Genomic DNA, 27,771 nt, shown 5'->3' with positions numbered 1-27,771 from the left:
ATTTTTCCTAAATTAAATCAGAAACCACATATGACATGTTCAAAGAATCCGTGTTTGGTTCGTTATTTGATTTTTCCATTTCAAAATAAAATCTAAAAAACAATAAACCGCGTTGTTTTTTTGGTTTTCAGTTTTTAAAACCTGAATGTAGAAATGTATTATTTAACTAATGAAAAAAAAACAGTGTTGGATTTTTGCTCTAGCTTTCTAAACCCAAAATACAAAATACAACACCAGAAGTGCCAGAAGTCGCTGAGGAAGAACAGTTTAGAGCTGGTCTGGACTGCGAACATATCATGAATGGCTGTACTCAAGTCCTTTTCCAATTTCATTCGCGAGCTCTTTGAGAGTGGCAAAACCCACGCAGAATTCAGCGACACTTAGCGTCGCCATGGAGCGCCACATTGCTCTATAATGAGTGTCAGGAGGTTCTGCATGGAGAACAACTGATTTCCGGTTCCGCCGGTAGCTTCCAAATGGCGCGCCGACGGGAAAAGGCTTTTTTTGTTTAAACCTTAAAATTGGTAAAAATGCAGCGTTTTTTTCCTTTCTCTATTTTCATTTTTCAAATTTAATTTTTAAAAAGAAAAACAAAACGATTATTTGTTTTTTCTCATTTTATTTTGAAACGGAAAAACCAAATAACGAGTCATACATAGATTTCAAAGACTGTCTGAGAGTTGAAAATCCAATAATTTTTCATGGTTTTACGGTTTCTGGCTCTGATAAATGGTGCAATTTTCAGTGCTTTGTTGTTTCGAAAGCCTGCCTTTCAAACCTGTCAGCAGGTTTTTGGGTTCACAGGGTTAATATTTTCACTACCAGGCAATGTCATTGACAGTATTCTTCGAAAACCAGCAGCTAAGACACCTCTTTCAGGGCATCTACTCCTGTTCACCCCAGCAGGTGATCAGAAAGCAGCTGTTACATCGTCATCCTCCACCACATTGGACCAGATCAAGCCTCAGCAGGCCTCCTCCCTCTCCTCCTCCTTCCATCAATGACTCATTCTTTCAGAGCCACCTGACCTCAACTCATCCTCTCATCACTCCCGCTCATCCAGCCCCAGCAGCAAACAGCCAGGAGGTGTATCCACAGATTGGAAGAGAAGAGGGCAAATATTTGAGAGAGTGACTGTGTGTGTGTCAATACAGCCCAGCCAGTTTCCACAATCCATCATATCTGGAGCAGACTATTCGCTATGTAAGCACAAACACATCCGGACCAGACAAAATAAACAAGCAAGCAGTGATTTAATGCCACTAGCTCTTCACAAACTGCACAGCAGTCTGGGAGGAGGTGAAACGAGCATGATAGCCGGTAGTCATGCTGCTGCACACGTTGACAGATTTAGACATGGGATATTTGAGCGTATTTCCTCGCCACACCCACACAGAACATATGCAGTTTGAAGGCCGTCAGCTCCCCACTGAGCTCCAGATGGCAGGGCAGGGAAGGCCAAAAAGTGACAGCGGTACCACTCCTTCATTCACTCTCTTTCCTGTTGCTGCTGAGACTTTATATAACGCCTTCACAAGACGGAGTCATATGAAGACTTGTGGAGAGGGGATGAGTAATGACAGCTCCATTTTAGCTACTGACAGATTGGTTAAAAAAAAAATAAAAAGGGAACAAATACCAGCAGAGACACTATACAAGGGCAGGAGTAGGAGTGACTCAAAGGAGTCAGAGAGCCCACAGTGCGTGGAGCGTTTGTATGTTCGCGTGGTTCAGGACACGCACCGACACATTACGCAGCTCGTGGTGAGAGGAGAATGCCATTTTCTGAAAATCCATTTACCATTGTTGCCATCTTGAGTGGGACACGACAAAGAGTTGGAGATATGAATCACATCAGCTACCACTCAACCTGAGGGCTGAGGATCTCTGCAGGGTTTCTGATCCTGATGCCAATTTGATAAGTTTTGACTCAAGTTTTAGAGTAGGACTGGATCTTTGAGGCTAATATCGACAGTACTTGACAGAGCTGCAGTTCCTTATTTTTATTTTACAAAAAAAATTCCCATACTGTGACGGTTTTAGACTTCAGTGACAAGTGATTTTACCTACATGAGCTGAGTTTTCTAGACTTTAGTACAAGCAGAACGCATTTTAAGCATCAACACTGCAGTCGATCATTATCATTGAATGATGGGAAGCCAAAATCACGGTCGCTGTTAGTATTTGTTAAATTTTTCATTCACTAGCCATTGTAATTGAATGTCATGGGCTACATTTTTACTTGACCTGCACTCTAAACATCAGGTGTGTCTGAACATTTTGATTGTAGTCTGGATTCTTGGATATTTTGCCCCTTTTCAGCAAATTAATGAAAGCCATACATGTCCCCAGAATGCAATTTTCAGCTCAAAATCCTGCAAAAATTGCTTATTTCTACATGACTGTGGAACACCTGGTTTTAGTCTGTTCTAAATGGCTGTTTCAGTGTCTGTAACGCTGCTGTCCACGCCCCCTTCAGGAAGAAGACTATCTCTGAATCTGTGATTGGCATGAGTAATCATTTTCCATTGTCTACACAATATTTTTACATTAATTTTACATCATCTACATTTTATCAGAAAAAAACATGCAGAATTCACAGCAAAATTACTGTTTTTAACTCATGTTTACGGTGAGTTTGTCAGGCAATGTTGCGGGTCTAAAACTTCGTAAAAGCTTTACATTTCCAAGTTTATTGAGCATACAAACACAATTTTAAAAAAAGTATTTTTACCATATGGGACCTTACAAGAAAAGCCTTGATGAATATAATTGAGAAGAACTACTACATTTTGTTTTTAAAGAGTTGTAGCCAAGATATATACAAGGTGAGACACTGTACAGCTGAAAATTAAACCTGTCAGTGTTCTTTAATACACAAAGGAGACAGTTTCTGATAATGTGAGTCTGAAATGGAAGTGTTTACATCAAAACACAAAAACACAACATATAAAAGCAAAGAATAACGAGGCAAGTCTGAGAACCTGAGCCGGCTGTCAGTGCCAACTTGATGGCTTTTGAAGATTTACTGAAACTGTAAAATGCAATATTAGCATTTTATGTGCAGTCATAACACTGGCATTTTATCTCTGTGGGAGTGAGTGAGAGCACAGAGATTGAGCTGGGAGTGGGACAGATAAAGAGGGAGCTGAAGTGGTAATTGTGCATTGTACTGTGAGATTGCAACGGCTTCAAGTAAGACAATGTGGTTTTCCACCCAGCTCACCACAGCGAGTCTTGCTCTGCGCCTCTGTCACCAAGCCCCAGTCGCACTTACAATGGGGCTGGGACACAGAGCATGTGTCACCCATCTGTCAGACAATATGTCAACACAGCTATAATACCCCTGCTAAATGTGGCTGCGGCCCGTTAAGGCCCTTCGCATCGATGCTCCTCCAAATATTCACTGCTGCTGCTTCCTAACCTAATCTCTCACTTTGCCTCCGTCTCTTTCACATCCAGTTATTTCTCTCGTTCTGTATCTTTTCAAATCAGCTTCCCATTTTCGGGGGTGGTGCCACATCCAGCAGCAGCCTGCCAAATATCTCCCCAATATACAGTCAGCAGAATACAACAGGGCTCAAACTGCGACAAGTGCAATGCTGAAATAACCAATTTTGAGGCGATATATTTTGCCTGCCATTATGTACCCGCCTGCACAAACCACACGCTGCATCTCCTCTGCAGCCACTATGAATGATTTAAACCCAGTTGTAAGCTGCAGCTCAGCCACAGGCTTCTAATGAACAGGTCAATAGCTGCAGGTTGGCATCCACTGTAAAAATGTGCTTGTTGTGAGTCTGCTTAGCCTGCTGTACATCTGTATAACAGCAGACAGATACAAACATGAATGACAATGAGATTATTAAACGGAGAGAAAATTAACTGGGTTAATGTGAATTGGAGCATTGTTTGTGCGACGGAAATCAGAAGTGGTTGTAATTACCGTCAGCGGCAATACTCGGAGATGCAGTGCGAAGACGGCCAGCCCCAGATAAGATGTGACTGATTAAATATGCGGATAAAGTCTCTGCGGGAAGACATTCATAATGCAGCAGCCACTTGTTCACATGGAGAGTGCAACAAATGGTTAGAGCGAGGCGACTCGTCACAGCTGGCCAAACATGCTGCAAAGTGACTGTGAAGGTCAGTTCATCGACGTAGGAAAGGTGTGTGCTAGGAGGTTTACAAAGGGCTCTGAACATCCAACAGACAGTTCCAAACAATTACATTGGCCTGTTAAATCTGTGCATTTCCTCTTATCCATATCCACCACTCTTAGGGAGGCAGGCTGAATGGATTGTGATCAGTCAGGGTTTTTCCTACCATAAAGGATGTAGACAGTGTTTTTGAAGAGCACCTTAGGTCAGATTGATGTAAAAAGGAATTTAGGTGACACGAAAATGAATGTAAAAACAAAACAGGGACAGTTCTATGCACTCACTAAAGTAAACTGGCAACAGAAATCAATCACTATCCAGTATTAGGAAGAATGTTTGTGCTCATCATCAAGCTAATCAAACATCTGATTGGATATTTCCCAGTATCATCAACTCTGAATACAGCTGGAACCATCAACTCAAGTAAGCCAGTAGGATGAAAACATGCAATTAAAAAATAAAATAAAATAAAATAAAATATATATACACACACACACACACACACACACACACACACACACACACACACACACACACACACACACACACACACATAACCAATAGTCGTCAGCATTATCAATCCATAATCAATTACTTGTTAAATCATGTAATGGATATTTTTCCATATCTATCTAAAGTTTCTTTAAATCACAGATGTATGGCAGTCACTGGAACAATAGCTTGGTTACCAAAGCCCCTCGACCCTAGGAATTTAGAATTTGACTCCTCTTGAGCACCTGAACTCTGGCTGGAGGCTATTAACATCCACAGAAGTCTCTGTCATGGTGTCCCTTGCTAGCGAAACCCCAACAAAGCTCTCTGCTCCAACGCGATTGGCAGAGTATTAAACACACTGGTTTTGAGTTCTTTTGTTCAGACTTAAAGTGCATAGATAGATGTTGATTACCTTGACAGTTTCGATGAGAACTCTCGCCTTCTTCAGAAGCGTCTCACTGACAGATTTGCCAGGCCAATCACGCCCATGCCGTAATGGCATGTCATGGCGAGCCCAATGGACCCGACCGCCCCACCAGGCATGCCGCAACCCCCACCATCCTACTTCTTCTGGAGTAGGGTGTCCCAGGTGTGGGAGAGCATGAAGCCCCCCTCATGCGAGAGCTCTCGTCGAAACTGTCAAGGTAATCAACATCTATCTATGCGCCTTATGTCTGAACAAAAGAACTCAAAACCACTGCATTAATAAGAAGACATGATGAAGGTTTTTGAGCTATTAACACTGCCATCCTTCAATACAGTAAATGGTAATAGGAGCAACCAGGCTTTACAGATAATGCTAAATACATTTTCTGACATTCATGTCCATTTTTTCTGCCCTGTTGGTTAACATATCTTTAATCGGCTAAATTAGCATCCCTAGTAACAAGCAGTTGACAAGGACAGCCTCAACCAGAATTAGTGAGGTATAAACTTTGTTATTTGGTAGTAATTCTTGTAAATGTTAATAGTGGAGAGAGAGAAGATATAACTAATAGGGCATATTTTACAACTACAGACACTGCTACCAACAACAGATATAGTATAACACTGTCTTGGGGATGGGGAAACACAGATCCAGCGCCCTTGCTTTTTATTACAGAAGCGTGTCACATGATAGATGCGTGACGAATCAGGGAAAGACATGGTGACATTCAGGTCAAATTAGAATCATTATATATTTCTGCACCATCCAGACTGAAATGCAAACCCAAGTTTTCAAACTAAAATGCGGTGGAAGTAGCGTGGATGCTCGGGTGTAAACATAGCAGAATGTGTTAGGTGTTTTAAAACAAATGTATATTAGTGTGGACGTAGCGTGAGCCCTCTGAGTCGCTGCTACGTGAGGCAACTACTTCATCTCTATGAAAAGCCCATTATTACCATCCAGAGAGAAACACGCTAAACACAAAAACAATAATGACAAAGTGAATGAAATAAATGAAATGCATCTATTGTAGTTTACACTGGGGGCCACCATCAGAATACATCAGACTCAGATGAATGCACACATGGCCGTGGACTACAAGCGTGTGCACATACAGCATAAAAACGGCCTGTAGCTATTCCTGTGTGTGTATGTGTGTCTGAATCAGCCATGATAAATTAAATGCTTCTTTCAGGCAGATGTTGGAACAACTGGTTAATGCTGCACTAAAAGAAAGGCACTCAGCCGGCTTCATGTGACAGAACCAAACAAAACACACACTGAAACATTAACATCCACCATCCAGACGGACAAATCTTTAACTCGCAGTCCTTGATCACACACACTCCTCCCCCAGGAGCAACAGCACAAGGTAGTTGAGTGTGTTGCCCTCCAATTAGCAGGCAATAAGTTTTAATGGACTTGTACCTTGTTAGAGCCTAAAGTCTTTATAGGTTAGAAAATAACTGGCAGACTAACAGACTCCAGAATCTACGCGCAAAAGCTGCTCCTTGTTGCTTTGATATATTAGCACTCCGGTGCCTAGGCTGTGCAAATGGTTTTTTAGCCTTAACATTGTGATTTTATGTACTAGTACAAGGTGTTCAAATTGGATTTTTGACCCAAGTTCCAATCCTCATCAAAAAATGGTGAATATCTGCTGATTCAAAGTCAGATTCTATATTAATTTTGTATATTTCAGGGCTCTATGCACAGAACAATGCAGTTTAGAGGGGAGAAAGTGACCCAGGTTGTCACCTTTTACATACATGCAGGCTATTGATAGATGCTACAATTTACACATGTTCCCTAAAGGCCTCACAGGCATCAACACACATTAGCTTACTAGCTGTAAACAGAGAATCCTCTAGTCTCCACTCAGTCACTACAGTGCAGCAACTCAAACAAGAGTTTGGTGAAAAATTACTGTGAAAAGAGTGAAACGACGTGTTCTCACATAAGATTTACCCCATTTAAAACAGAGTAAGATTAACTATCAAGGTGGGTAGACCAGACGCATAGACAGACCTGCTAAATTTAAGTAAGGTATATTTTTGCACATGCTGACCGTTGCACCACAAAACAGTGCACATGCTTTTTTAAAAGCATTTCTTCCGCACATATATTCAACATCGCCTACCTCAGTTTGTATGAGTAGATCTTATCTTTTCTCCACCATAAATATTGCACATGCTTTTTAATACCATTTTTCCCCCATACATAACCCTTACCTTAGTATTTATGACTAAATGTGAGTGATGAGTGTCTGAAAATGTTTTCTTTAAATAGGTTGATCCTTAGGTAGACACAGACAGCTAACAATTTTCATTGCACTGATAACCTGTTATTGCTGCATGTGGCAATAAAGACTTTGAATCTTGAATCTTTAAAAGACCACCAAAAGCACAGCAAAATTGAGGGGTGTTTTTTCCTTAAGATGCTGTAACAAAGGGTCACACAACACCAGGTGAGACTGAGACATGCAATCATTCTAAAATAGACCAGTATAGCAAAGAAGAACTAAGCAAGTTCTGACATGCAGCACTCTAATATACAACAAGGTTTCATACCGCCAGCAGTCTTGCCAAACTTTTTATTGTAAATATAAACTTGTTTTTAATTGACCTGCCTCGTTAAATGGAGGTTAATTAAATAAAACTTCACACATCCGTCAGAGAGAGTGTGGAGGGTGGACGGCTGTAAGAGACAGAAAGCACAGGAGGCGCAAAACAGGCCGTCAACACGGATAATGAGAAATCTGTGTGTCCCGAGATGAAGTTCTATAGAAACGGCTTTAGAATAGTAGCTGAATGGAGTGATAAAAATGTCATCTATTACAGCAGTATGGCTGCAGGCCTTCATGCCTGCTGTCATTAACAATGGGCCTGCCACTGTTAAAAACAGTCCTTGAGGCAGGAAACAGTTCTACTTCTATTCATCTTATAGACCTTCCTTCAGTGAAGTTTTACAAAGCAGGTTAAAAAACATAGAATTACTACCAAAATATCTCTTTTACCTTCATTGAACAAAGAATAAACTCCACTATTCTGATGCATTTTCACTTTCAACATTTCGGCTTTAACCAGCCCAGCATGCTTTGCAACCTTCCAGACAATAGCTCCACATGGCTAATTAGCACGAGCAGCACGGAGCACATGGCTAATTAACATCGCCTTGTATGCGCACATTACTGAAGCAATTTCTCAGCCTATACTAACACACGTGCTGTTTACACCAACACAAAATCTGCTCTTAACAGCAAAAATGACTAAACACATAATCAAACTGTGCAGCGCTCGGCAGAGCTTAGCTAACGTAGCAGTAGCATCCCTGCAGTTAGCTGTAGTAATGAAGCAGTTCCCGTGTTTCTCTGGCCTTGGCTGTCACAAATGTCTGTGTTTACGTTCATGCACTGAACTGTTGCATTTCAATCAGTCTCACATAGCCAGATCTTTTCTCTACAGGACTGTGTCAGAGCTGGAAAATGATCTGACTGCACTTTTTCATATTTCTTTAAACCAGTCACAACAGTCATGGGCAGTGCTAATCCCAGGATGCAGCAATTGTGTCCCTGCAAAACAGCATGGGGGGAACTGTTTTAGTGGAACAACTGCATGGAGGCAAGTGAGGGCTTTGAACAAAATGGCTAATTATTCAAAAGAAACAAGCATGATTGCTCTTAGCATGAAAGTTGCTGCTCAGAGGTTGTTGTCTCCAGTAGCAAAGGGGTTTTTAAAAAAGGAACAGAATGCAAGTTTAGGAGAAAGCGGGTGAAATATGCAGTGGATATTACACCCTAAGTCTACAATCTGGTGAGTCAGACTAAACGTCATTTAAGTTTTGCCGCTTCTTTTGCTCTTCAGTTACAAACACGGACTGCCGAAGGCAAATTCATGCTTTCGTGTATTCACAAGGGTCTGCAAGGGTACATGAAATGTAAATTTCTTCGTCCACCCACGTCTACAAGGGTCTGGACTGTAATGCAAATATGGCGGTTGCACATGCGGTGCTCAAAGCGAATGCTTGTTTTGAAGAGAAACTGTATAAAAGAGGTTCTCGATCAACAACGTCTTTATAATTCATCACCAAAGGAGTTGTTACTGAAGTAGTTGCTGTCAGACTTTGGAGGTGCATTGATTTGTACCTGCTTTCCATCAATGGAGTCCAAACAAACACAGCAGTAAGTTCTAAAATCTCCAGATATCGCGTGCTACAGTCCGATCTGTATAGAGATGCTACATTCTGTAAAAAAAAAGTGCAAAGTCAAAGCCTGACTGTAATGATATATGTGTTAATTCTAGATTGTCTTCGTTTAATTCTGATTTGACTGATATTGTTGGATGAGCCATAAAAAAGGTCTATACAAAGATTGTACATGAAAGCTTTATCAGCACTACAGTTAAAAATATTTAATTCAGCTGACCAGTTCTGTATTTTGAGTCAGACATTAAGTGAAATATCAAAACAGAAACCCTCCACCAGCATGGCCGCAATCTAATCGTTCCTCTCTTTTAATACCAAAACTTTCTTCCAGACTTGAGTCATTTTCCACGCTGTTGCCCTCACTCACTCACCCACAAAATGCCTGAGCCTTGATCAAAATAGTTTCGTTGGCGCTGCTACATTCCAAACCAGAACCATTATTTCTGAGCACATCATAATGACTCTAATCTTCCTCGATGTAAATGTCAGGGAAGACTTCAAGGTACTTACTCACAGAGTAACAGAGTTCTGCACCAAGACCAGCACCGCACTACCTCTCAGATCTCATTATATCACAGAAACGGCGCACATTCCAGTTTCTCGTGGTTCTGGTTACCCAAGCAAAGCCTCAAAGCAGCCTTCTTATTACCGTCCTGCAGCAGATAACCTTCCTCAGCTTTATATCAGGGCCCAACTATTGCTCATTTTTAACATTTTTGTGTGAAAATGCACATGAAACGAACCGAGCTGGAATGTGGATTTAAGTTGAAATTGGGAGGTTTTACACAATGTATGCAGTTCGCAGAGAATCTCAACATCTGCAAATCATCTTTAGCACAGGAGAGTTCTCACTCTGTGCCTGTAACTCTAACCTTTCTCTTCATATATCTGCTTCTCCTCTCCTCTTTCTGCTCTGAACAAACAGCACTCACTGTCATTGGAAGCACATGTCCGGCATTAAGCCCGAACACACACGCACGCACGCACGCACGCACGCACGCACGCACGCACGCACGCACGCACGCACACACACACACACACACACACACCTCTCATTTGGCTGTTGCAAGCAGACAAGTTTTAGAGAACAACGCTGGTAAATAACTTCTGATGCTCTGTGTGGGCTGACAGTATGAACGATGTCCTCTGCAGCTGCTGTACAACTGCACAAAGCAATTTTTCAGGGCTTGAAAGGGAAATGTCTTTTCCCTGTGTGTTACATGGTGGGTGTTGTTTTTCCAGGAGGCCCCAGCTGTAACCCAGGTGACTGTGTGCTTTGGCCTGCAGCATGGAAATTGGTTTAGGCTGAAAAGGCCCCAACTGAACGATGCTAGGGCAGAGAAAATAAACTGGAAATAGGAGAAAGGAGGAGAGTTTTAAAAAAAAATAGCACTAAAATATCATTGGCTGCACCGACGGCTTCTGGCAACTTAATCCCAACTTGGACAAACCAGAAACCACCAGTCGCTTAAAAGAAAGGCACTAATTTTGGTCGGCAGTGATATCATATTTATCCATAAAAGCTCTCTAAATGTGTCTCTACATACGTGTTCCTGCTGAAACTAATTATAGGCACAACATCTCTGTCGGGGAGCTTTCACACGGACGGGTCAGCCGGAAGAAAGTTCATTAATAATGCATTAATGAAGGTGCGGTATCCTTGTTAGCCGGCAGAAACCTGCTGTGACCACAAACTCTGATCCTGACTCAGCGACACATGCGCTCACACGTACACAACAGCGCACGTTTAAGCGGTGAATAAGCCTGGCGGTGTGTGGGTCTGTGTGTGCTCTGCCTGCCATGCTTCGGTGCTCTTCATCGGTGGGGGGGAAGCTTCCAGCTCAGGGGAGGTGTGGCTGGACATCGAGGGCCCTCTCCTGACTAGAATAGCATCAATTTCAAAGGCCAAACAGTCTCCTGCTGCTCCTTTTCACGGTGCAAATGACTGATCGATCATCAGAGAATGAGCTGAACACAATTCTCATAATTGCAGTGTCTTAACATGGAGAATCTCCAGATACTAGGCTTAGGAAAATCTGGTTATGCAAATATCTGATCTGCACAATATACAATCACAATATTAGCTTCACACAATTAAACAAACATAATTGAACACAACATTTAACATATAGTGCTCTGCTTATAGAAAACCTGAGTTATTCTGATGTTAAAACGTGTCATTTTTTGGTCATACACTTGTCTGAGCTGCTGCACTGCAAACTCTGAGGGGAGACTAGACGCTTCTCTGTGTGTAGCCAACATCCTAGCATCTACAATAGCATCATGTGAGACGTTTAGGGAACATTGTAGATCGTAGATTGCAGATACTCAACAAGGTGTTTTGGGAACATTTTTTTCAAATTTTGCATCTTGGAGATGCTCTGAATTCCGGAGGAGATTGTTTTGATGCAAAGATTTTCACATTAGCAGAAATGTAGCAGAACGTGGAAGCGAAAGCAGAGCTCTATTTATGTAAATGGGAAAGTGCTGGAGAAATTTCACTTTGTTCATTACCTCAAGACTGAGACAGTTTTGCTGCTGCCAATGTTTGTGTTTCACTTGGCTGAAACTTAAACTTCCTGAAATGTCAACACTCACTGGTTTTCTTTGTGTTCTATAAAGGGACTGCTGATCAGACAAAAGATGTAGTGATTTTTCCTTATTTTCTGGTATTTTGGAGACTAAATGGCTAGATTATTTATTAATGAGAATGACTGAGTTGCCGCCTGGATCCACTGAGCAGTTAATTACGAGATCAGAGATCGTCCAATACCATCTGTTATATAAAGTGTTGTGTGAAAGACACAACAGTAACTTCACTTGCTGGGAGAGACTGCGTTTTCCTCCATGTGTTTTGGCACAGGCCGAATGTTCTCTTACATAACGGCTACTACTACAGCTTATATTCACAACACTATAACCACTGACAGGCGAAATGAAGAAGATTCATCATCTTGTTACAATGCAGTGTTCTACTGGGAAACCTTGGGTCCTGACATTCATGTTACTTTGACACGTACCTAAACATTATTCCAAACCAAGCACAACTTTTCCAGGGCAGCAGCAAAACAACATACCCCGTCGTACCATAAAAACTGCTTAGGAATTGCTCGAGGACCATGACAAAGAGTTTGAGGTGTTGACACAGCGTCCAGCCTCCAAACTCCCCAATCTGATGAAGCATTCATGGGATGCACTAGAACAAATCTGATCCATGTAGGCCATACGAACCCAGAAAAAGGCTGAAACTAACATTTTCATGTCAAAAATCTGTAAAAAATGTCAACCAAAACCTCACACAATGTCCTCAAATATCACTTTTTGTCCACAACCTAAAGATATTCAATTTATTATCATAAAGGAGCAAAGAAACAGAAAATATTTACATTTCAGAAGATGCAATCAGAGAATTTAGACCTTTATTTTCTTTAGAAATTATTCAAATTAACTGAAAACTACTGGATCAATCATAGCAGCTAAACCGGAAGAACCTGTGTCCATGGCTGGACAAGTCAAAACTGTTTCGGCAACAACCACAACACAATATAAGGTTGTTGGTTTAAATTATGTGGCAGATTGGTGTATAAAGTATATACACCTCATAAGACAGGAGAGACTAGATGGTTAACTAACCACACAGTAGCAGAATGTGGACACAAAGCAAGAAAAATACTTCCAACGCTATCAAAATAACTGCAAAACTCCAACAGCTTTTCATTATCAACACAAAATACTCAGTGCGTTTAAAAACTATCGCTCGCCCATCCTGAATGCAAGCCTCTGAGTTATAAACACAGACAAGCCTCTATCTCTTTCCTCAGGAAATTATCCATGCTTTTGCAGCCAAGCAAATTAAGTAACTGCTGACAGCAAGTTCACTTTCCTGCTGGAGATCGTTTGCAGACGGTGCATGCCGTCATAAGAGATAGCTGTCACTTGCGATGTGCTCCAGCAGCACAGATTTTTCAGGAAACATTTGAGGATTTCACACTAAATTCCAGCCGTACAGAAAGCAAAGTTGCCTATGGTGAGGCTCTGTGGGTCAGCGTCCTGAAAAGAAGGTGCTAGTGGACAGATAAGTGAAAATACTTATCCTTCAGAATGCATCCAACAGGCCTCTCCTTCACGTCATCTGGAGAACAAGACTGATTACTCTATTAGCAATAAGGTCAGGTGCCACATGTTTTTTTTCCTCCCGCTATGCAAACATGAAGTGGAAATGAAGAAGGTAAGAAGGGGTCCCTGGATAGCAGCTCTGTTTACGCTGCTCTCTCTGAAAAGCTGCTGTGCACACAACAGCCTAAGGAGGTGAAAAAAACATCTATATTTCATTTAAATGAAGCTGTGACTGACTGTCAGACACACTACTGGGTTTATGGGAGAATCTGTAGATGCTGCACTGCAACCGTTTAGAGACAAAAATTGCGGGATGTTTTGGTTCATTTTGGGCTGTCAGTGGGGTAAACTGCTCCACAGTGCACTGACAATCGTATCACTGAAACTACACTCTAGTATTTCTAACCCAGAAGTCAGACAGGAGGAGGGAAGAGAAGACTGCCACTTCAGGAGAAATGTTAAATTTAAGTGAGGGATCAGACAGCTCAGAAGTCACTTCAGCAGGTAGCTATTGTGCGACAAAGAGAGAGTTTGTTCTAGCGATGGGCTCGACGAGACGCTAAATGTAGGGCTATTTACTTATGGCTGCACGAGGAGAGCTGCTAGGATCTACTCGGGGTGTTTTCTCCAGCCTGATGAGGACGGATAAATATTTCAGTGGTTCAGCGTAAGATCTCTGTGCTATATCATTAATGTGTAATTGTGCAGGCAGGAACCAGCCTTTCAGCAGATTTTTTTCCTCCAAACCCCAACAGAGAGACTAAGATCGTATAATACCAGCTGCCTGCTCACACATACACACCAGGGAAAGGTCCTGGAGACAACATCATGTATGAATTCCCACGAGGCCACAGTCCCCGTTCAGTCACATCCATTAGTACACTGTAGTCGCATTAAATAACCTGCATTTCTTAATTGGATATCATTCAGTAGCTACTGTAGTGTTCCAATTAAAATGGATTTATTAGAGTGGAACTAAGCAGAACTTAGAGAAGGAGCATCCTGGGCCATCTCATCAGACACTGCAAAGGGACAACAGCACAGAAAACACCGCTGCTTGGCAGATGCTATTATTAAAACTAACCCACAGTGCTAGGTTTTTTTCCTAGGCCAGGAGTCTCTCCAGTGAACCAGCTAGCACTAAATTCAGTGCTGCCTTTTAAAACACACTTATGCCTCACAATGCACACAAAGCAGTGTTTAGCCTACTGACCCACAGCCCACGGGTTTGGCGGTGCCACGACCAGGGTGGAGTATTAGTAGAATACCTCCAGCCCATTCATCAGCCACCAGTGATGCTCAGCGCTAGCTCAGAGGAACTAGCCACGATCGCTACCATTAACAACACGAGCCCCAGGGCCAGCTCTGAGAGGGACTTGGCTGCTGTGGCGGAGCTGCCTGTCCTGATATAGGTCACCGTTTCACACGTTTAAGGACAAACATGTGCAGACACTTAAGTATACACAGGAAACCTTAACAGAGCCTTTAAAGAGCAACTAGACTTCATAATGCATGATTTTTGGTTTTAAAAGACATAAAATGCAGAAATTCAGATGAAAAGGTTGCTCTTAAACCTCTGAACCCCAAAACTCACCAGCTAGTCTGAGAAGTATGTTATCTTTTTATAAAAATCACCAAAATTACACTATTAATCATAGCCACAAACTGTAAAAACAGAGAGAATCAACTCATTTTCTACTCTTTAACAGTCAGGTGAACAACTAGTTTGGAGGTTTTAAAAATGTGAAGAGGTCTAGTCAAAGAGCCCGTCTAGAGAACCTTTTTCCAGTATTGGTAACACCAGTATGCACTTCAAATAAAAAATAAAAAGTATGTATATGGATTCCAGGATTTTACCATTTTTGTGACAGAAATAATCCAACTTTTGTTTTTTTTTTTTTTGTTTTTATGATTTATGGCATTACACCTGTGTCATAACGCACAGGAGACATTTTTGAGTTCTCCCTACTTCTAGCCATGATGGTGCTGTTTCCATAGAGGTGCAGGACTTTATATTGTAGTGAAAAATGAGCCCACAGTGAGTAAAAATGTGTGAAACAGTTAATTCACAGGACTCATCAACCTTTAAATTATTTAAATAACTACACTGGCACCTTCATGAGTGAAAGGGAGTCATACACTCACAAACCTTCCTCGTTATTACCACACTTTCCTCCACAGAAAGCTGAAAAAGGCGGAACTAGCAGGTGCTTTACTCCCTGTGGATTACTGGATGATGTCAGTTCACTATGGGAGGTGAACGTGACACATGCACAGGAGATGGAGCTCGCCCTCGGGCTTATACTCCTCGCCACCTCGTGGAAAAAAAGCAACACACTGGACCACACATTTCCAACAACTGGCACTGCATACGCTCACATTGACACACACCTCCTTGGGCTGAGATTTATAATGACATTCAGGCTTTGTACAGCACCCTCGAGTGTCCTCCCAGGCCACGAGGTATGCAAATGGAGGGTAATTCATTTTACTCACACTGGAGCAGGTCGGCTCCACGGTGATGTATGTTACAGGACAATATCCAGCGTTAAAGCCGCAGCAAGTCCAAATACTTGGGCAGGGCCGCCATTGATCCACTCAGCTGCAAAATATTAACTCCCGTTTCTGGCTTCATTAACAGAGGAGATGTCAGCAGATAAACACAGACTCTACGCTTCGCTGCACTAACTCTCAACGGCCTGTGACTGTAGCATCGGCGTTGTTCACACAGCGTGGACGGCACTGTGAAGCCACAACATCACAGCTTCAACCAAAGCACGGCTTTCTCTGCAGCTCTGATCAAATGCACCAAAACGTTCTACTGTCGTCAAGTAGCAGAGCACCATGCAAAGTGAAGAAAAGCAAATTAACTCCAGCACATCACACTGCTTTTTGTTGCTTGATATAAAAAGAAAACATGCGCCGTTCTCATTTTCCATTACTTAACAACAAGAGAAGTCTGTCTGACGCAATTTACTCCTATTTAAGGCTTCTTGGAGCTTTTTTAAAACTTTAGGTTCCACATGTGAACTGCAAGATGATCAAAGAATGAGAGAGAAATACTAAAATTGAAGATTTGGTAGCAAAAAGAAACAAACTGGCAGCTGCATTGTATTGTTTCAGCTGCAGACAGGATGATGATAAGTAAAAAACACAATCTCTGTCAGCTACACGAGGTAAAACAACTCATTTGTTAAAAAACAAGTAATTTTAGAGTTGAATGTTGCGAAACAACAAACTACCTTTTGACACATTTTTGATGTGGATTGTATTTACAGTTTTAGACATTTTTTTTAAACAGTTAACCATGAAATGCTCTAACATTCAAAAACTGTCTTAAAATAGTAAAAATAAGAGCAAATACCTCTAAAATAATATCTTAGCTTATTTAAATACAGTTGAATTTTACAATCACATGTAAAAGAGTTTTAATGTGATCATTATTTATAGTTTTGCCCTGATTTTAACACATGTATTATAATAATATTATTTTTCTGTGGTTTTACTTAGAGTTATCTATAATTTAACAAATCAGAGAAAAATCTAAATCAACAAAAATTATCTGTATGGTAATATTTTTGCTGATTTAAATACAATAAAAAAAAGAAAAAAGTGAGATTTTGTAACACAAATTTTTGATGTGGGCACATTTATAATTTTGCACTTATTTTAGCAGTCAGCATGTAAAATAGCAATACTATTTTTCAGTAATTTTACTGGATATTATCTATAATTTAACAAAAGAGGGAAAAATATGAAACAACAGAAAATACCTGTACAATAAGATTTTTGCTGATTTAAATCTAGTAAAAAAAGGGGGGGGAGCAGGTGTAATTTAGTAATTGAACAAAATATCATTTGTAAAAATATAGATTTTTGATGTGGACATATTTAGTTTTAGAGTTTTTGCTCTTATTTTAACAGTCAACATGCATTATGATAGTACTATTTTTCTGTGATTTTATTGGATATTACCTATAATTTAACAAATCTGGGAAAAATCTGTAACATACAGGCTTTAAAGGCTATTTACTATTTCTCAATCTTTTATATACATAATTTTTGTCTCAAACAACAGAAAACACCTGATTTAAATACAGTAAAATAAAATGTGTAAATTTGCAACAGAATAAATTACCATTTGCAACAATGCACATTTTAGATTTGGACATATTTGCAGCTTTTTTTAACAGTAAACATGTAAATTAACTATTTTGTCCTTGTGATTTCCATAGATATTGTCTGCAATTTAATAAAACTAGGACTGTACTAAGTGGGTTTTCCATATCACGCAAAAACCAAACACTGCAATGTCAGTTTTCTCCAGCATTGTGCAGCCTTATCATCACGTATTAACTCCAGTGCTGTTTAGAGCTGCGAGGACCATGAAAACAAAAGCAAACATCTTCCTTGCAGTGTGTTTCTCTACACATAGCGCTGCGTTACCTCCCATGCTGTGAGAAACACAGGCACGCACACACAGCTTCTCTTTCCTTTTTTTTTTTCCAAGGATGAACTAGAAAAGAGCGTGGCCCGGAGGCACGGCATGTCTCTTAATGTGTGAGTCAAACTAATGGACTGTTTCCTTCCACCGAGCCCTCGACCTCTCCTGCTCCCTCACTCATCCCATCTCCAGCCTCCATCCCACAGCCACTCCCCTCCAAACGTCTCTATTTACTTTCTCCCACCGTCGCTCTCCCCTCCATCCTCTTGTTTTTGTGCCTCGGGACGCGGCAGCACAGCAGGCGGGATCAATCTGACAGCAACAAGACAGATGTACACAACTCACTGAGGCCGGCGTGGGTGACAGACAGGCTTTCGTCCGAGGTCACTGCTTTAAAAATAAGAGCGCGGAGTGTAGCCAAATGATGCATGTGGAGGTTTCTGTTTTCCATAAGGAGCAGCACACCTGCATAAATACAGAGCAGTGATCACAACATTGCCTTCCAAGCACAATTCAGAATGACCTATATTTAGTGTCTGCCACTACAGGGGTCTAACGAGGGCTGGGCGATGCAGCTGAGAATGTTTAATCACAATAAAATGATTCATCTCAGGTGATTGAACTTTTTAAAGCGCTATTTTTAATAGAACCTATGTGTAACCTAAGGTGCTCAGGTTATAATGTTAACGTTAAAACAGCATCCAAAACGTTTACAATCTGCCTTGAAAATCAACTACAATGTACTGTATGTATAGGATGTTATTTCTTTGCTTATTTTTAAGCTTATTTCCCCTCTTTTGTTGTCTTTTGTATTGACAATCCACAAATGATTATCCAACAAACAGAATCATGTTCTCATAAATTGTAAAAATTAAAAAAAACTAAAGTGGGCATGTTTCTTTAGGAGATGATGTACTGGTTTGTTTTGTTTATTTTAAAAAATGACTGAAAAAAATGATAAATTTACACACATAACTCCTTGATACACATAAAATAAAGCAAAACCTGCATGTAGGGCAACCAGGATGATCGCTGAGATACGTTTTCATTCCATGAAAGAAGCAATAGCTACCCAACAGGGGTTCAAAAGCACAACCCAGTTGTTTTCCATTCAGTTTGTACGATTTTTCTCAAGTTGTGATTCCAGAGCTAGATGGAAAACTCAAGATGCAACAGAGATCAGTCTAATATTGTGCAGATACAAACAAACTTGCAGGCCAGCCGGACAACGGACGCCTACAAAAGTCTTGCCGTCCACTGTATTAACGAGGGCTTTCAACTAAAGTAACAAATATATAAATTTAAACATGCAACACCTTGATTCACAGAAAATAAAGCATGCAAAACCCAGAGGGTGACTAAGACGAAGCACCGCGCTGAAGTTTGCAAGCAAATATAGCTGCTATGAGTGGTCCAGGCAGCACAGACTAGCAGGCCTTGGGAAACCTGCACTGAAGTGGAAAGCAACAGCGTGCAAAAAAGTTAATTCAGTCCATTATGAAAACATATAATATTCTGTTAATGAGCCAGGGAGGGAGCATGCTTGAAATCTGTTTCTGCAACCAAGCTTTTTATTTGGGTAAAATGGAGAAACTACCAAACATTTTACTAAACGGTTTTCTCATCGCTCTTGATAAAGTGTCGTCTTATCAGCCAGACTCAGCTCATGTGTTAATCATTAAAGAAAACAGGTGAAAACTGTAAATAATAAGTTGGGTTTTTTTTTTTTTTTTTTTACAAATGATTTAACAACAATTGAGTGGAAAATTACACTGTTTTTACTGCAGTATTCTCACAATTGTTTTTTGTATTTACAGTAGTCCACCACTTTTTACATATTTTTCTGGCCCCCACGGCTGCCATCTTCAGATCTTCAGGGTTTTTAAAAACATATATTTTAAAGATATTTGCATTGTTTGAAAGATAAAAAATATGTAGGTTAAGGAATTTTATTTGTAAATATTATTTTGTAAAACTTCGATTTTCCTCATTTTGTTAAATTCAGATAATACATAGTAAAATCACAGAGAAAGCATTGATTTATGTGTTGATTGCAACCTTAAGAAAACAAAAAATGTAAATAAACTCCACATAAAAAAAAGTATTTTTACAAAAAGTAATGAGTTCTTTCACAATGTGTGACTGTAAAATTCTTCTTCTTTTACAATATTTAAATGAAAATAGTCTTATTTTACAGATAATTATACACTTTTTTTTTTTTTTTTTTTTTTTAAAATGTTTTTGAAAGTTATAGTAGCCCACCACGTTTTAACATATTTTTCTGGCACCCTCACTGCCGTCTTCATATTCTTATTTTAAAGATATCTGCACTATTTGATTAAAAAAAAGTTAGTCTATTTTACAGATGTTCCCTGTTTTGTGAAATTATAGATACTATCTGAGAAAGTAAAGATTTACATGTCGACTGAAAAAAAAACAGGCACTAAAAATATTATTTTACAGTTATTTGCAGTTATTTTTACTTTTTTTTTACTGTTTGGATTGTTAAATAGTTAAAAAAAAAAGACTGCTATTTTACGGATGTTCCCTGTTTTGTGAAATTACAGATACAATCTGAAAAAGTATTAATTTACATTTTGACTGCAAATTTAAAAAAAAAAAAAAAACAGGCCAAATTGTAAATAAATGTTATATAAAATGTGCATTCTCACAAATAATAATGTGTTCTTTTACCATACATGACTGTAAAGTTATACTGCTTTACTGTACTCAAATTCACTAGAAATAGCATTATTTTATAGATATTTGCTATTTTTGGCTGCATTTTTTCACAGTTTGTGAACATTACAGGATTCCTTTTAGATTTTCACAGAAATTGCTTTTATAGCATTCTTGCAATTCCATTCTATAGTATTATTGAAAAACCAGATGACTACAGGGTATGAAAGAGGAGTCTAATCCTGCAGAACTCACACATTCATGCTTGTGCAACATCCAGAGCGTCTGGATTTCACCGCGATGCTTTTCCCTGACTGCGGTGCTGCCGTTTGTTTGGGTTTTCCTCCGGTCAGCCCAGTCTCTCTGAGGATCACTAGCCTACAATTGGTGCTTCAGTTGAGCCTCGAAAAGAAGCTGTGGCTGCAGCAGCTCTCCACACAGCGAACAGCAGGTCGGCTGATAAAAGGCTGCTCTCTGCTTCTGCAAACTGTAAATCACTGACACGCTGTCCGACACAATGAGTAAAAGAGTCGATTCACAAAACTCAGACCTCCTGTCTCAACAAACGGTGATGATTATTAGATTTTTTTTACATTAAACATGAGAGCGGAGGGATTTCTTTGAGTCTTGTGAATGTTTCAGTGAGAGAAATTGCTTCTGAGTGTGTGGGATGAAAAGAGCACTCGGTGTTTTCAGGCTTGCCTAAACATGTGCAGGTCTTATCACCCTGTCAGACAGTCAACCATCTCTGTGACACACAAGAAGTCCCACAACCAGTCAGCCTGCTATGACTGACTATGTCTGTCAGGCCTGCCAAGCTCCTGATTCACACGGAGCTTCTGTTTGTGCGCCCAATGAAGTGCTTCATTCAAAGACCAGCAGTTTGGATGACACAGTCGCTAATTCAGAGCAAACAGATTCTCACCACTCAGTCAGCTGTCTCAACCCAACATCAAAACAAAAGTCCCCCCCCCCCAGCGTTTACCGCCTCTTCTCGGTTTCTTTGTGAAAGCTGCGCGATATCAAGGTGGAAAGTCCCAGGTGTGGTGCAAGCACAAGAAAGTACAGTATAAAAGGGGAAAAAACAGCTGATCCTGCTGCCGTTCTGTAACTAGTCCTGGTTATTAGTCATCATCATGGCAGCTACTTTCCCACACTGTCATGGATTATAATTATATGGATAAATGTTAATGATATGCCAAAGCTTTGGTACTGCCTGGATATCCAACACAGGATTACAGAAGGAGGGGTAATTGTAGCAACCACTGCACATTCGAAGCCACATTCAGCAGCAGAAACTATCATTCTGAGGAGACTTCACACTGTGTTTCATGGGGTTGTAAGCGATATTTAGTCGCTTTTTCTATAAATCCCAACGCAAAAAATGACAAACAATAACAGATATTTAGTTTGCTGTCACATAGGAGGAGAGATACTAGTAAATATTCACATTTTAGAAGCTGGAATTGAAGATTTTACACCTTTCTTTCTTAAAAACTAAACTCAAATCACATGATTCATCCAATACTCGCTAGTTCTTAAAGCAAGAGGTGGAAACAAACTAGAAAATATGCACATTTTTGAAGCCAGAATTGGAGTATTGAGACTTATTTTTTCTTAGAATATTACTCAGACCACATGACGAATCCAATACTTGCTCATTCTTAAAGCAGGAGGAGGAAAGAACCTGAAAAATGTTGACATTTTTGAAGCTGGAATTGGAGAATTCTTGCTTTTTTCTGAAAAACATCACTCAAACCACATGACTAATCGGATACTTGCTAGTTTGTAATGCAGGAGGACCAAAGAAACTTTGTAAATATTCACATTTAGGCCCCCAGAATTGAAGAATTCAGAGTTTTTTTTTCCTGGAAGACATCACTAAAACCACACCACTGATGCAACACTTGACAGTTCTCAATGTAGGAGGAGGGGGAGAAAATAAACTAGAAAATATTCCCATTTTTGCAGCCAGGACTGGAGAATTGGATGTTTTCTTACAAATATCCACCAAATCACATGATTAAGTCAACACCTGGTAGTTTTCAATGCAGGAGAGGAAAGAAAGTAAAAGATATTTCCATTTCTGAAGTCCAAATTGGAGATTTTTTACTTTTTTCTCACAAATATCCTTCAAAACACACAATTAATCCAATAGTGGCTAGCTCTTTTTGCAGGAGAGGAAAGCAACTTGAAAATATTCACATTTTTGAAACCCAAATTGGAGAATTTGGACCTCTTCTTGAAAACATCACTCAAACCACATGATTAACTCAATACTTGCTAGCTCTTATTGCAGGACTAGGAAAGAAATGAATAAATATTTACAAAAAGGCAGCCGGAATTGAAGAATTTCAACTTTTTGTCAACCACATGAAAGACACAATACTTGCTAGTTCTTAACGTAGGAGAAGAAAAGAAACTAGAAAATATTCCCATTTTTGAAACCCAAATTGGAAAATTTTGATTTTTTTGTGCTGAAAAACATCATTCAAACCACATAATTAATTATATATGTGCTAGATATTAATGCAGGAGGAGAAAAAAATGAATATTTTTGAAGCCGGAATTGAAGAAGTTAGATTTTTTTTTCTTGAGGTCATCACTCAAACTGCATGATTAACCCAACATTTCCTCATTCCTAATATAGGAAAAGGAGGGAAAAAACTAGAAAATATGGACATTTTTTTAAGCCCAAATTGGAGAATTTTGACTTTTTTGCTTAAGAACATCACCCAAACATCACTCAAACCACACCTTTAATCCAATATTTGCCACTTAGTGCAAGAGGAGAAAATAAAGTAGATAATGTTGACATTTTTGTAGCCAGAATTGGTATTCTTAAAAACAGAACTCAAACCACACAATTAACCCAATACCTGTTTGTTCTTATTGCAGGAGTAGAAAATAAATGAAGAAAATAATCATTTTAGAAGCTGGAAATTGAGAATTTGTACTTATACTTCTAAAAAACTTCACTTAAACCACCCATTTAACTCAAAACTTCCTCGTTCTTATCGCAGGACTAGGAAATAAACTAGTCAATATTCACATTTAGGAAGCCAGAGTTGGGCAATTTGGACTTTTGTTTCTTAAAACATCATTCAAACCACACAATTAGCCCAATATTTGCTTCCTCTTACTGGAGGAGGAGAAAATAAACTAGAAAATAATCATTTCTGAAGCCAGAACTGGAGAATTTGCACTTTCCTTCCTTAAAAACATCACTTAAAGCACCTAACTAATTAAGTTCTTGCTGGTTCTTAATGCACATTAGTGCATTTTACAGCTGTTCATATTGCAGCTGTAGAGGATGCAATGCACACTTGGTAGTTTCTGTGCAGCCTGGGTGAAATGCTGGGACATTTCTGTGCAAAAATAAATAGTTAAAAAAAAACACCCCCACTGCCTATCATCTTACATCCAGCAGTGAATATTACTCCAAGTAGCGCCGGATTTCAGTCACTAACGATGACCAGATGTGCAGGAGTGCATGACTCATGATGGGTTTTCTGCGCCCTGCCCTTTAATCTCTGCAGCAAGTTGCCAACTGCCACTGGGTCAAAGCCCACAGTATCACACCAGGTAGTGTTTGGATGCATGTACGGTGGCACACACCAGGAGGGCTTATCTGGAACGAAGCAGTAAAACTTGGTTTCGTGTGCATATGCAAGCAGAAAACAGAGGCAGTGACATGAAGTGTTTTGGGAAAGGCCTGTATAGATTATTGTAATGCTGCTGAGGGGTGGAAGGTCACTGGAGATTGAATTACTTTGTTGCTTGCAGTTTGTGTGTGTCCAAATAAAGCAGAGAAATCAAACCAGCACTTACTTGCCAATGACCTCGCAGAGCTCGTACACATCTTCAAAGAGAATGTCGTCGTCCGCCATAGTCCGACCCCGGCTGGGGAGGAATTATCCCCCCTCCAAAAGAATGAAAAAATAAAAAAATATGCGTCCCAAAGCTGGTTATATGTTCCTGAATGGGGAAGGAGAGGGGAGGCCACTGAGAGGAACAACTGCTCGCACCCGACGTGAGCGTCAGGCAGGGGAAGAGTTGTGAAGAAACGCTGCTAAATCCCGGCTGTTGCCTCCTCCGTCGACCCCCCAAAAAGCGCTGCGTTGCTGTGGGTGAATCGGCGCACGGAGAGCTCGGTAATCCAGTTTGGGTGTCCACCGGTTCGGCCCCGCCTTTCCACAGAAAAAGAAAAAAAGAAAGAAAGAGAAAAGCTTCCCGGTATCAAATCAAAAAGCGACCTGGTTGTCAAACATTATGGCAAACTACTCCGCGTGTCTCCTCCGCTAACACACCGGTGGGAACGTTGAGTGAGCTCACGGCGGGTGAAATGCCCGAGCGGACCCGGCAGACGGAGCTGTGCATCGGGCTTCGGGTTACGGCGCTGCTCCAGGTGGGTTCCGGTGCTCTTCACATCCCGAACAACCGCCGGTGACACTTTGTTTTCAGAGGAGGAGGGGGGATTTACACATACACACAAACACACCGACTTCCCCCTCGGTAAGTGTCGGGTTCTGACGTTGAAGCTCTTCCCCTGCTCTTCCCCCCGCGGCTCGGCGGCACTTTCCAGCCGTCGGTTTACCTTCCCGTCGCCCGTATGCCTGGACAGACGCTCGGCTCCTCGGAGCTTCCAGAAAACCAAGCTCCGCCCACACGGGGGTTATGAAACTGCCCCGCTGTCCTCCATTTTGGCGCCGAGCCGTTGGCCAGGCTTTCCCATTGAGGCTCGTAGGCTTTGAGCCAATATGGCGGAGAGGCGGCGCCACAAATGTTTCTGTAAAAACCGCAGTTTCCTTCGGACTTTTTCAACAAGCAGGGAAAAAGTAGAAGCGAGGAGAACTGTCCAGAAATGTTACTTCTTTTTTTAAAGTTATCTTTCTTGTTATAAAAATGACTAACTTTGCAGATTTTCCATGTTTGGCAGATCAGCATCAAAATCTGTAATTTTACAAATAGTAATTAACTCTTTCACAGTAATATTAATAACACTAATAATAATAATGCGTTAAAGTATTCAAATACATTAAAGAATCATTTTGTACAGATTTTGCTGTTATTTGAAAGCAAAATTATGTATATTAAGGATTGAAAAATACTAAATATAATATTAATTTATATATTGACCGTAAACAATGTCCACGTCAAGAATCTGTATTTTTATAAATAATAATTTTTACAATTTGTGAATGTTAAACGACATGGGGAAAAATAGGGGAAAAGTAGAAGCAAGGAAAATTCTCCAGTAATGTTATTTAAAAAGAAAAGTTATCTCCCTTGTTTTTGTTTTTGTGGGTTTTTTGTATAAAAAAAAATTATAATGCTTAATGCTTCACATTTTAACAAATAGGTATTAGAATATTTCAATTCAATTATTTCTTTTTAAAATAAGTAATTAAATTTAAAATAAAGCAATGAAAAAAATAGTGAAAAAAAATTAATACAGAAAGTAATATCATTTATTATTGATTTTTTTTTAAATCTATGTTTAAACATGCAAATAAGTTGTTATATATCTGAAAATACCCAGAGTTCCATTAATTAATTAGAATTACAATGTGTATTTTATATAGTTTTTCTTTGGCTGCTGCTCTTACTTTTATTCTTTACCTTTTTTTATTTACAAAGCTCACCATGACAAATGCACAAAAAATGCAGGTGCACCTGTACTGTAATGTACCTGTGCAAATGGTGATAAATTCTATTGTTTTATTCTAATTTCCAGATCAGAAATCTGAATATTAGGTAATGACAGCTTTAAAATTATTGTTTCAATTGTTCAAATATAGAGTCAAAGGTTTTCACAGAGGAGATTTTGGATATCCCAGTTAACTGCCACGAAGTCTTTTTTTTTTTTTTTTCAAATAAAACAGCAAACCCCACAAAAACATTCAGAACATAGCCAAGGAAAATGGTGGAAAGTTTGGTGCCTGTAAGTGCTACTGAAATGGAGATACACTTCAGACATAATGTAGTAAAATAGCACTTAAATTCAAACATCAAATATAAAATTATTCTAATAAATACCTGTTAAATATATTTTTTAAATTTTTAGCCGATTGAAATACAGTAAAAAGAAAAACAAGAACAAAATCACCAGTTGTTTTGTTTGATTTTCTTTTTAGTTAGTTTTTTACAGTGAACATGTAAACTGATTGATTTTACTAGATAGTCTCTGTAATTTAGCTAAGAAATCTGTAAAATATCAAAATCCAATCCAGTTTATTTATAGAGCACATTTAAAAACAGCCAGAGCTGATCAAAGTGTTGTACATATTAATAGTAAAGCAACAACAAAAATAGTGCAAAAGCAATCAGTTTGCAAAAGAAAATTAATAATATTATAAAATACTAAAAAAAATACAAAATACAAACCAAACCAAGATAATAAGTTATAAGATAAAACGTCAGGATAAAATAAATATATAATATGCAACAATTTAGAATAAAGAAAAAAATACCATTTATGAAAATACAAGATTTTAGTTTTTTAGGTTTAGCATTTAAATAAATAAAAAATAATAATAATCAAAAGTGGTCCGAAAATTTAATAAATTAATGAAAAAAAATGTATAGAAAAGAGCTTCTCTTACAGATTCCGCAGTTTGTTTTTTGTTAAATTACAGATATCAAGCAAAATGTAATTATTCTACAGGATTTTTAAATTTTTTTAACAGTTAGTGTACATTATAATATTCCACTATTATTTAAATGTATTTTTTCTGGCACTCTTGTCACCAGATTTTCACCATTTATTTAGGAGATTTTTTTTAATTTTTATTTATTATACTGCGTATGTCTGTATCTGTACGAAGAAAAATTATATAAATATTGTAGAAAATGTAGAAAGACGGACGGACGGACGGACGGACGGACGGACGGACGGACGGACGGACGATAGATAGATAGATAGATAGATAGATAGATAGATAGATAGATAGATAGATAGATAGATAGATAGATAGATAGATAGATAGATAGATAGATAGATAATTGAGTTAGTATTGACAAATCTCAGATAATTTTGGACAATTTTAGACTGAAAAGACAAAAAAAACTACTACTATACCTAAATTATATAGTTAATATTGTAGATGGATGGATGGATGGATGGATGGATGGATGGATGGATGGACGGACGGATAGATAAACATAGGTATAAATATCAGCACTTTCATCTTCTGTCTTGACAGCTCTCATGTTTGTAGAGTAACACCTGGAAATGAAACCTTTCT

General features: G+C 39.3%; 1 protein-coding gene across 18 annotated transcripts in view; it reads right to left on the bottom strand.

Moving 5' to 3' along the window:
* The window catches only part of caska (calcium/calmodulin-dependent serine protein kinase a), a 199,140-nt gene extending 173,975 nt beyond the window's left edge, over positions 1 to 25,165 (bottom strand). For 4 of the 18 annotated variants that reach the window (XM_055015326.1, XM_055015331.1, XM_055015334.1 and 1 more), the window contains exon 1: positions 24,356 to 25,164. In XM_055015326.1, the coding sequence (XP_054871301.1) occupies positions 24,356 to 24,414 (59 nt within the window). In that variant the 5' untranslated portion in view covers positions 24,415 to 25,164. Of the gene's footprint in view, positions 1 to 24,355 lie in introns of all 18 variants that reach the window. The other 14 variants (XM_055015330.1, XM_055015335.1, XM_055015337.1 and 11 more) reach the window with 5 other exon arrangements.
* Positions 25,166 to 27,771: the final 2,606 nt, after the last annotated feature.

This window comes from Amphiprion ocellaris, chromosome 11, assembly GCF_022539595.1.
Source record: "Amphiprion ocellaris isolate individual 3 ecotype Okinawa chromosome 11, ASM2253959v1, whole genome shotgun sequence".
In the NCBI taxonomy this organism is placed as follows: Eukaryota; Metazoa; Chordata; class Actinopteri; family Pomacentridae; genus Amphiprion; species Amphiprion ocellaris.
The sequence above is the reverse complement of the archived record's forward strand: the minus strand, read 5'-3'. Positions and strand labels throughout refer to the sequence as shown.